At 39.2% G+C, this 12,130-nt stretch overlaps 1 protein-coding gene across 3 annotated transcripts in view; it reads left to right on the forward strand.

Annotated features, from left to right (window-relative positions):
* The window catches only part of RAD21L1 (RAD21 cohesin complex component like 1), a 28,058-nt gene extending 16,375 nt beyond the window's left edge, over nucleotides 1-11,683 (forward strand). For 2 of the 3 annotated variants that reach the window (XM_045194856.2, XM_045194857.2), the window contains 2 exons: nucleotides 4,518-4,595; nucleotides 11,452-11,640. In XM_045194856.2, coding sequence (XP_045050791.1) covers nucleotides 4,518-4,595; nucleotides 11,452-11,640 — 267 coding nt within the window. Of the gene's footprint in view, nucleotides 1-4,517; nucleotides 4,596-11,451 lie in introns of all 3 variants that reach the window. The other variant, XM_024559876.2, reaches the window with a different exon arrangement.
* Nucleotides 11,684-12,130: the final 447 nt, after the last annotated feature.

Here is a 12,130-nt window from a genome sequence, read left to right on the forward strand (position 1 = left end):
CAGCATAGTGCTTGCATCCTCCCGCAACCACATCAAAATTACAACTAAACTACAGAACAACCATCGTTAAGTACTGCCTGAAATCTGGCTGAATGGAAGTCCTACAACTAGGGAATTAAAGAAGCCACATCAAGACTGGTAGGAGGGGTGGAGATATGAAATGGGCTGGTCCCACACTCATGTGGTGGGTAAAAATCAGGAAGGAAATCTTGGCTGCAGAGGTCCCCCCTGAGGAGCATGGGGTCCCAGCTCCACACCAGGCCTCCCAGCCCAGGGCTCCAGTGCCAGGAAGAGAAGTTCCCATAACTTCTGGCTGTAAAATCCAGTGGGGATTGAGGCTGAGTCAAACAGAGGCTTCTGGAGTCCCAGACATTTCCTGTTAAAGGACCTGTGCATGGATTTACTCATACTCCCTCATCTGAGTGCTGGCACTGGGGCAGCAGCTTAACAGGCACTGAAGTCACGTGGAAAGGAACCAAAGGTCCAGTATCAGGGTCAGAGCTGGAGGGGCAGCTTTCTCCCAGACAGAAGTGCTTGCAGAGGCCATTGTTCCTTTGATGAGCCTTCCCTTGACAGAGCTGGCAGGGAGGCAGGCATCATATCTGAGACTCCATCATCAACCTGGCTCACACTGTTTGCCCCACCCTGGTGATTCTCTGAGGCACTGCCCCACCCACTTCAGGCCCACTCTACCTGTTTCCAGTGGGTTTTTCACACGAATGGCCTGTCTTCGCTTATATTTCAGGTTTTCTTAAAATCTCTCAAACAAGCAGCATCTTGCATGGTCAAAGTTAGCCTGTTCTGGGATAAATGAGCTCATCCCATTACTAATGTTGATTTTTGTTTTTGAATACACAAAATGCTATTTTTGAAATATAAAAAGCAATTGTCCAACTCTTTGTTAAAGATTCACGAAACTGAAGCTTCTCCCATATTGCACAACTAAACTAACCAGGAAAAGGCTCAGGAGAAATAGTGTGTGTGCTTTGCTGATGCCTGTCCAATTGATCTGTCTGGACACCGTACAGCCGAATCCATTGTGTGGAAAGCCCAGTGGATTATTAAAACAGCTGAACTTGTGCTGTGTTGCGCTTTGCTTGACCCTGTATGCAAATAACCTGTGTCTATAGAGGCAAAGAGAAAGGCAAAAATGAATCAGCCCACTTCTGGCTCAGCTGTTTAAATGTTTCAGGTAAAAAGTTCAGGTATTTATTCTGTCCTAGCTTATCCAGAGAATTCACTCTTTTTTTCCACATATGAAAAAACAATCTAATAGTCTTGGAACTCATCATAATGATAATTTATTTAAAAGCAAAATTAATATCAGGCATTAAATGTTTTGATATTATTTACTAAAAAACTTCTAAAATTCATTACAATCTTAAAATGTCTTTACATTCTGGGACAAAATGTACAGACGTAAAACAATAATATATATGGAGTTAGGCAGGTCAGATGTTACTTCTAGCTTTGCTATTGACTTGTGGCCCTTTGAGAAGAAGTCACATATATAGATATAGGCCTTGAGCCATATAATGTTTTAGAAAAAATACATTTTTTTCAGGCTCATCAGCACCTTTCCTACACCCAGTTCTGTTCTCAACTCATAATGTTTTAGTTGGTAAGGGCTTAGAGTGAATTCTTGAAAAGGGATTTCAGCATTACAATTTTTCAATACTGAAGTGTTTCTGAAGATTTAAAGACTGAAAAGAATGAATCTATTCAGATAACGTGACAGGCAACTCGTTGATCTTCACCCTCAAAAATCTGAAAGTTTTATACCCCAATTGTATAGAAACTACTAAATATCAGTTATTGTTAGAGCTTCTATAGCACTAAGTAAGTTCAGATAAAGGCCTTTACAAAGCAGTTTTTTAGTAGTTTTGTGTTTACTCCTGTTAACTGGGTTTAGATTGACCAGAGCTGCAACAAGTTCCAGCCAAAAGTGGTGGTCTTCGCTGCCTACTTTTCAAAGTAAGGGCCTGATGCCCTGGGATGCATTACCAGTAAATACTGAAGATTCTCCTACTCCGGAGCCCCGTAGCGGAAGATAGCCTGGGCAGATGACATGATACTGTACATAGAGAACTCTAAAGATTTCAGCAAACAACTACTAGAATTCATAAGTGAATTCAGTAAAGTAGCAGTGTACAAAATAAATATGCAAAATCAGTTGCATTTATATACACCAACAGTGAACTATCAGAAAGGGAAACTAAGCAAACAATCCCACTTACAATTGCATCAATAAAAGTAAAATAAAATAATAAAATAAAAAATACCTAGGAATAAATTTAACCAAGGATGTAAAAGACCTGTACTTAGAAAATTATAAGACACTAAAGAAAGAAATTAAAGAAGATACAAATAAGTGGAAGCATATACTGTGTTCATGGATAGAAAGAATTACCATCATTAAAATGTACATACTACCCAAAGCAATCTATAAATTCAACACAATTCCTATTAAGATACCAATGGTGTATTTCACAGAACTAGAACAAATATTCCAAAAATGTATAAAGAACATTCATAGCCACAGCGATCTTGAGAAAGAAGAATTAAGTTGGAGGAATGAAGCTATACTACAAGGCCATACTAATCAAAAGAGCATGGTACTGGCATAAAAACAGACATACAGATCAATGGAATGGAATAGAGAGCCCAGAAATAAACTTATGCTTTTATGATTAATTAACATTTGATAAAGGAGACAAGAACATACAACTGGGTAAAGACAGTCTATTCAATAAATGGTGTAAGGAAAATTGGACAGTTAAGCCAAAAAAAAAAAAAAATGAAACTAACCACCTTCTTATACCATGCGTAAGAATAAACTCAAAATGGACTAAAGACTTAAAAGTTATACTCAAAACCATAAAAACCCTAGAAGAAATCATAGGCAGTAAAATTTCGGACAGTGCTCATAGCAACATTTTTTCTGATATATCTCCTTGGGCAAGGGAAACAAAAGAAAAAATAAACAAATGGGACTACATAAGACTGAAAAGTTTTTGCACAGCAGAGGAAACCATCAACTAAATTAAAAGACAACCCACTAAATGAGACCATAATTGACAATGATACATCTGATGAGTTAATATCCAAAATTTATGAAGAACTTATAAAATTCAACACCAAAAAAGCAAACAGTCCAATTAAAAAATGGGCAAAGGACCTGAATAGACACTTCTTCAAGGAGGACATACAGATGGCCAATAGACACATAAAAAGATGGCCAAATGTCACTATCATCAGAGAAATGCAATTTAAAGCCACAATGAGTTACCGCCTCACACCTCTCAGAATGGCTATGTGAGGGTGCAGAGAAAAGGGAACCCTTGCGCACTCTTCATTGGGATGCAGATTTGTGCAGCCACTGTGGAAAGCAGTATGGAGCTATCTTAAAAAATTAAAAATGGAACTTCCTTATGACCCAGTGATTCTACTTCTGGGAATATGTCTGAAGACACCTGGAGCATTAATTTGAAAGAATATATGCACCCCTATATTCACTGCAGCATTATTTCTGATGATTAGTGATGTTGAGCATCTTTTTATATGCCATTGGCCATATGTAGCCCAAGTGACCATCAGTAAGTGGGTGGATGAAAAAGCTGTGGTACATTTATACAGTGGAATAGTATTGACACTTGGCTGTAAAAAAGAAGGAAGCCTTAACCATTTGACAGCATGGATGGACCTGAAGAGTATTATGCTCAGTAAAATAAGCCAGTCAGAGAAAGATAAGTACCATACGATTCACTTATATGTGGAATCTAATGAATAAAATAAGCTAGCAAACAAAACAGAAACACTCATAGATACAGAGAACAGACTGACAGCTGTCAGAGGAGATGGGGGTTGGGGAGCTGGGTGAAAAGGGGTTTTTTCAAAGCAAGATATTAATACAAATTAAACCATTTTTATTATGTTTTTGTTGAAGCCAAATTCTACTGGACATGATTATGAGCAGTATGAGTAAAACTAAATACGGCAGTTTGTTTTTGGTGTCTACATCAAGTTCTAACTAGAAATTTTTTTTTTAATATATATATATGTTTGCTTTTTTCAGCAAAAAAAAAACCAACCTCATAGACACCCACAACAGTATGGCAATCACCAGAGTAAAGGAGGGTAGGGGGAGGTAGAAGAGGGTAAAGGGGGGGATAAGTGGTGATGGAAGGGGTAGTTAACATACAATACAATATACAGATGATGTATTATAGAATTGTACACCTGAAACCTATATAATTTATTAACCAATATCACCCTGATGAGTTCAATAAAATTTATTCTTAAAAGAAGATTACCTGGGGAATAGAGATATAATCCTGCAAAGGTTGATCTCCACCTGTATGCTACTTTATTCTCTCTGTTATCAGACTACAAGCTCTTTATCTGGTAGGACCCACTGTTATAATTGTGTTTCTTGCAGCAGCTAACACTATGCCTGACAAACAGCAAACATGCACTAAATTTGCTTGAGTGAATTATTTTCTCAATCATTCAAACAGGAGTCATTGGGAAGTGAACAAAACATTGAGGGGGAAAGATGGAATCAAAGAATACGTCAGATGTTAAATGCTTTGCAGGTAAGATGATAGAGTTTGTTAACCCTACTTTTATTTTTAAAAATAAGTAAACTGTTGACTTCAGTTTTCTAGATATTAATAAAAATTAAACCATTTTTATTATGTTTTTGTTGAGACCAAATTCTAGATATGATTATGAGAGTATGCGTAAAACTAAATATGGGAGTTTGTTTTGGGTGTCTACATCAAAACAGTTTTAATTAAAAATTATTTTTTAATGTATCTTATTGATTATGCTATTACAGTTGTCCCATTTTTTCTACCCTTTATTTCCCTCCACCCTGCACCCCCCTCCCACCAGCATTCCCCCCCTTAATTCATGTCCATGGGTCATACATACATATAAGTTCTTTGGCTTCTCCATTTCCCATACTATTCTTAACCTCCCCCTGTCTATTTTGTATGTACCATTTATGCTTCTTATTCCCTGTACCCTTTCCCCCATCCTCCCCCTTTCCCCTCTCCACTGGTAACCCTCCATGTGATCTCCATTTCTGTGATTCTCTTCCTGTTCTAGTTGTTTGCTTAGTTTGTTTTTGTTTTTGTTTTTTAGGTCAGTTGTTGATAGTTGTGAGTTTGTTGTCATTTTACTGTTCATAGTTTTGATCTTCTTTTTCATAGATAAATCCCTTTAACATTTCATATAATAAGGGCTTGGTGCTGATGAACTCCTTTAACTTGACATTATCTGGGAAGCACTTTATCTGCCCTTCCATTCTAAATGATAGCTTTGCTGGATAGAGTAATCTTGGATGTAGGTCCTTGCCTTTCATGACTTGGAATACTTCTTGCCAGCCCCTTCTTGCCTGTAAGGTCTCTTTGGAGAAATCAGCTGACAGTCTTATGGGAACTCCTTTGTAGGTAACTGTCTCCTTTTGTCTTGCTGCTTTTAAGATTCTCTCCTTATTTTTAATCTTGGGTAATGTAATTATGATGTGCCTTGGCATGTGCTTCTCTGGGTCCTATGTCTTTGGGACTTTCTGAGCTTGCTGAGCTTGCCAGATTGGGGAAGTCCTCCTTCATTATTTTTTCAAATGAGTTTTCCATTTCTTGCTCTTCCTCTTCTCCTCCTGGCACCCCTATGATTCAGATGTTGGAACGTTTAAAGTTGTCCCGGGGGTTCCTTAGCCTGTCCTCATTTTTTTGAATTCAGGTTTCTTCATTCTCTTCTGGTTGAATGTTTATTTCTTCCTTCTGCTCAAAATCATTGATCTGAGTCCTGGTTTCCTTCCTGTCACTGTTGTTTCCCTGTACATTTTCCTTTATTTCACTCTTCATAGCCTTCACTTCTTCCTCTTTTGCAACCATACTCAACCATTTCTCTAAGCATCCTGATTACCAGTGTTTTGAACTATACATCTGATAGGTTGGCTATCTCTTCATTGCCTAGTTCTATTTTTGGAGCTTTGATTTGTTCTTTCATTTGAGCCATATTTTTTTGTCTCCATGTGTCTATTACATAGTAAGGAGTGGAGTCTTAGGTATTCACCAGGGTGGAGCAACCCACTTTGCTGCATTGTGGCACTGTATATGGGGGAGGCGTCCAAGAGTGAACAATGTTGCCTGCTTGGCTCTCAGTTGGCTTCCAGTCACTTCTGCCACTACCCACAAGCAAATTGGGCCCTTCTGGTGCTGCTTCCCAGGTGGGTGGGTTATATACATTCTAGGATCCTGTGGGTCTTTCCAATGAACTGTCCTGTGAGGCTGGGAGTTTCTCCTACTGCAGCAACCCCCAAAGTTTTTTACAGTCAGAGATTTTGAGGCTTCATTTCTCTGCACTGGAACCCTGGGTTGCATGGTCTGTCTCACTCCCCAGTTGTTCCTCCCTGTTTATCTGCACGCAAATGTGGGACCTCCCAGTCTGCCAAACACCACCTTGCCACAAGTCCTCCACCCAGCTGCTGGTCTCCGCCACTGTTACTGGTCTGGATGAAAGTTTCTTCTTTAATTCCTTGGTTGTTGAGCTCCCATACAGTTCAATTTTCTTGCAGTTCTGGTTATTCTTTGTTTTTAAATTGTTGTTTTCCTTCTTTTGGTTGTGCAAGGAGGCAAAGTGTATCTACCTACACCTTCCTTGGCAAGGAAGTCCTTAATTAGAAATTCTAATCAATGTCTTACCCACACTCATGCCCCTAGACATCTATTTTATGTTTCATTCTCATTTTTAGTAGACTATTAATAAATATTCAATGTGGAACTTGGTTTATAACAGTTTAAAAGTGAAATATAATTTTTAAATTTAACTGATATTTTTATCAAAATAATACATGTATATAATTTTAAAAGTTTAATAGTACCATGCTGAAAAGGAACCACAGAAGTCCTTTGCCCTACCCCTTCTTATCGCTAAGTCCTGCTCACCAAAAGCAACTGTATTAAGAAGTTTCTTTTCGTGTTTATATCCATATTTCTGATGACTTGCTTTACTGCTCTTTCTTGATATTTTAGATTTAAATTTTATTTATTACTCCTTCCAACAGAAAATGAAAATTTAGCTTAATTACATCTCTCCTCCTCAGTATGTTTTAGCACAGTATTCACTGCTTACAATGTCATAATTTTAATAGTTATGGAGTGGGTTTAATTGTGACAGAAAGCCAAAATATCAGTGGCTCAGAAAGATAGTTCCTTTCTCCCTCAGGTAAAAGCACGATCTGGTACGGCAGCTATGCTCACGAAGTCCTCAGAGACCCACTTTCCCTCCTCCCATTTTCGTTATTCTCAGGATCCAAAGTGGCCAACCACCCGCCAAGCCTGCATTCCAAGCAGCAGCAAAGTTCTTTGAAGGCACAACCTAGTTGTGCATATCATTTCTCCCATTTCCTTGACCAGCACTTAGCCACCTTGCCCCATCTAGCTGGGAAATGTAGTCCTTATCTGACACCCTTTGGCCCAGGTAACACTTCTGTCGCTATGGAATAGGAGGAGAATGGATATCAAGGGACAACAAGCAGTTGCTGTCACAAAGACTATGTAAAAATTAGTTCACATTGAAACTTCATAGTGTAATTGCGTTTCTTTTCTTGTCAACTTTATGGGGAGTGGGGACAGGGGGAGAGTTAATCATTACTTCAGTTTTTTCATTAGCCTCATGTCTATATACCCATCTTAATTCTATCTCCAAACTCTCTGGTACCATAATAAAACCCCTTTTAGTATGGGCAAATATATCAATTAGTTTATCGGTTCTACTCTCTTTTTCCTGAAAATAGCCCCTCCTGGAGCTCATCATCCTCTTGTTCTAATCTGAATTAGTTGCTCCCTAGGTCTGCTCCACAGTTTTTGTCTTGGGTCATTTCCTTACCATAACATGGAATTCCTTTGTCTTTTTCCTCTATTAGTTCCTCTGTTTTCTGGTACTTGGATCTTCCTTGGTAAACATCCTCTCCTAATTTCCTTAGATAAAGAGTGCATGGGAGCCCTGGCTGAGTGGGTGGCTCAGTTGGTTGGAGCATCCTCCCACCAAAAAAAAAGGTTGCAGGTTCAATCCCCAGTCAGGGTGCGTAGGGAGGCAACCGATGAATGTTTGTCTTTCACACAGATGACTCTCTCTCTCCCTTCTTCTCTCTCTAAAATCAATAAGTATATCTTCAGGTGAGGATTTTAAAAAACAGTGCGCATAAGACACCTTACATGCAAGTCTGAAAATATTTTTACTTTACCTTTAGCTTGTTTGGCATGTCTCTGAACATAGTTTGAAAATATTATGTCTCAAATGTTGAAGGCTTTGTAACATTTCTAGGCTTCTTGGTTGTTACTGAAAAGTCAGATGCTGCTTGGTTGGTGAGCCTTTGTAAGTGACCTTTATTTTCACTCTGGAAGCTTTTAGATCTTTTTTTTATTCCTATTGTTCTGAAATTTCATGATCATGTACTTTGGTATGGGGTTTGTGTGTGTGTGTGTGTGTCTGTGTTTTTTTTTTTATTATTGTGCTAAGCATATAGCAGGTTCTTTATTCTGAAAGTTCATATCCTTGAGTTCTAGAGAATTTTTTGTATTTCTTGGATTTCATCCTTGTTCTTAATCGATTCTCTCTTTCTGCACTGCCCGACAGGACCAGATGGGTCAGATCTTGATTTCCTAAATTGCACCTTTAATTTTAAAAAAAATCTTGTATCTCCCACATTAATTTCCTTTGTTGGTTTTTTCTACTGTCTAGAAGATTTCTTCAACTTTATCTTCCAGTCTGTTGCATTTTATTTCGACTTTTCCTTTTTATGTTTTCAAAGAGTTTTTTCTTAGATTTTAGTTATTCTTTTGTTTTATAGCATCCTAATCTTTTTATTTAGTTAGTTTTAACAGCTTTATTGAGGGATGACTAGTATACAATAACCCATACCTATTTAAAGTGTATGGTTAGATAAGTTTTGACAGACGCATATTCCTGTGAAACCATCACCACAGTCAAGATAGTGAACAGATGTACAATCCCAGAAAGTTTCCTTGTGCCTCTTGATAGTGCCTTGTCCCGCCTCTCCCATCCCCAGGCAAACCACTGCTCTGCTTTCTCCCAATCTCATCCTAGTCATTTTTCACAGATATAGTGTCTTGTCTTAACTTTTAGATGTTATCGTTTTCTTGGGCTCCCTGCATTATCTCTATTTCCTTAGCAGTTCTTTTGAATTCATTCTTTTTTGCTCTTGGATATTAGAAATTTTACTCAAATGTCTTGTAGATGTTGGTTATCTGTTTCTATTTAAGAGTGAGACCCAAAAATCTGATTAGAAGTTATAAACTCGTGAGTGCAGCTTGTAGATTTGAGGTAATTAGGTGGCCCCCTCCCCCACCCTGCAACAGATGTCTTTATCTACAGGTGTTTTTCCCCCACAGTGGACAGTTTTCCCAGCTTAATCTTCACATCGACTGCCCGGGAGATACAAGCGTGATGTCTGTGGTCTGGGAACCAGAAGTGGGTCAGGGAGAGGCTGGCTGTCTCATTGTTTAGGGTGTAGAATTTCACTTAACCCCGTAGTTTCTGGTATGACACTTCTCTACCGTCCACAGTGCCCGCTGTCCCAAGGCTCGAGTCTCAGGGGTAGTTATCTCTAGAAAAGCACCTTCCTGCCTCTCTCATTTTAGAGGATTTTCTGAAGGACACAGAATAAACACGTGTGCTCAGTCTTGCACATCTGTCCCCTTGGGGTATTTGTCAAAAGGGTTCGTGAAATTGGAAAGACTGTCCCCGCTCTCTCCCGGGGGAAATAGCCTGCTGGGGTGTGGGAGGAGCCGTGTCTTAGTTCGGTGAAGTGGCGCAGGGCTCCCGAGAGCCTCACCGTTTGCAAGCAGACTTTCAAGAAATTCTCCTGTTTTCTGCTTCTCCCCGCGTCTCCAGCTTATCATATACAGTTACCTCTAATTCCTGAGCTTTCCAAAGGTTCCGCAGCTCAAATTGGCTTGCTTTTTGTTGGCTTTCCTCCCTGTTGGCACTAGTTTCAGCTTCATCCGCTCTGCTAAGTCAATTAGGCCTGCCCTTTCTTTGTCTTTATCTCCGCTCTTTGTCATCGTTTATTTCCTTTCCTTCGTTTTAGAGGTGTTTTTGGAGGGAACAAAATAAGCACATGTGTTCAGTCTTGCATATTTGCCCGTTCAGGGTGTTTTTCAGAAGGATTCTTGAAATTCAAAGGGCTGTCCCTGCTCCCTTCCAGGGGAAAAAGCCACCCAACCCGCATCTGCTGGGGGAGGCGTCATATTTCCTCAAGAGCGGGAATAAATGGAGGCTTGTCATGCCGTCTCTGAATGGCTGCCAAGATTGGGCCACTCCTTTGGTTGAGATAAAGTGTGATAAAGTATTTAACTTATTAATTTGTTAAATGTTATAAACTGGCAGAAAAAAAACTTGTGTATCGCATTTCTAAAAATGTTTAACAACTTTCCAAGGAGTACAGTACTCACGGGAATACTGACCAGTATTCATCACAGTAACTAAAAAGCTACACTTGTGATTCCAAGTACTAGTCTCATAAAAGGAGTTATCTTCATCCATAATTGAACACTTTATTGGACCTCAACTTTTTCTAGTGGCTTCACAGGTGCCCTATGGTGAATCCAACATCTTTTAACCTCTGCAGAGAAACTGAGAGATGTTTATAAAGTCATATTGCCCTGTCACTGAGATGTACAAATATAATTCTACGTTTAACAATAGAGTTTTATATTGAACACTTCCACGCCCCCCCCCAGTACCTTCAAGGGAAAGAAGCCTGATAGACTCATAATCTTCATTGTATTTAAGCCTCCCAAGTCCTGTGGATTTTTTCCTCCCTATAGGTCTAAACTAATAGCAGCTATTTATGTTAACATCAATTTTTTAAGATTTTTATTTATTTTTTAAAAATAAATTGTTATTAGAGTAGTTTTAGATTTGCAGGAACATTGTGAAGACAGTGGAGTAAGTTCTCATACACCCCATCGCCAATTCCCCACGTTAGTCACATCTCGCGTTCTATGCTACACTTGTCACAATTACTGAACCAATATCGAAACAGTATCATTAACTGAAGTCCATACTTTGGTCAGATTTCTTCTTTTTTTTCTATTACAGGATCCCATCGAGGATACCACATTACATTTAGTTTCATATCGGGTTTTTTAACGACCTAACATTTGTATAACACATTAAAATTTTTCATAACACTTTAGAGTTCCTTTGCATGCATTTTCTCAATGAGCCGAGCTTGTGATCCACGGCCTACATGGCTTTTAAGCTTACTACAGAGTCATTTGAATTTCTCCACTTAGGGATTTCGCAGTCACCTATCAAAAATGTCAGTGTTTCGCTGTTCATTATACTTCCACCTGCTCTGCTTTTAATGATCTTGTCTCCCTTTCCTTTCCTTTTTTCTAATTATTTTCCCAGGAATCCAACAAGGCGGGAATGAAGCGCTTTAGTCTGATGACTCTCTGCAGAAATAGTGACCGGAAACAAGCCGCTGCCAGATTTTATAGCTTCCTTGTTCTGAAAAAACAGCGGGCTATCGAGCTGAGCCAGAGTGCCCCCTATGCAGATATTATAGCTACAGTCGGACCAATGTTCCACAAAATATAAAGGGAATTCAAAACTTGCAGATTCGTGTCGCCACCGAAATTTCGGTATAGATTGTTTGGTTTCATGCAGCCGCTGGCTGGAAGCAGCTGCAGGTCCGATCCATTTCATAAGCAGGTTAACCTCCCATTTCTTCTTTGTAAGTTCCGAAGAATCAGAGCCAGAAGTGGAAACTTATATGCTTACAGAAATACTGAATTATAGCTAAGTAATATTTTTTATCCTCACCCACGGACATACTTAATGATGTTAGAGCGGAAAGAAGAGAGAGAGGGAGAGAAACATCAATTGATTGCCTCTCGCACGTGCGCCAACTGGGACCGAACCCAAAACCCAGGCATGTGCCCTGACTGGGAATTGAACCCAAGACCTTTCAGTTTATGGGACAACACTCCAACCAACTGAGCCACACTGGCCAGGGCTAGCTAGGTCATATTTTAATTTAGATGACTTGAATGTATAGCATTTACTACTTCCTTGACTTGAATGTTGC

This window comes from Desmodus rotundus, chromosome 6 (genome assembly GCF_022682495.2).
Source record: "Desmodus rotundus isolate HL8 chromosome 6, HLdesRot8A.1, whole genome shotgun sequence".
Lineage (NCBI taxonomy): Eukaryota > Metazoa > Chordata > Mammalia > Chiroptera > Phyllostomidae > Desmodus > Desmodus rotundus.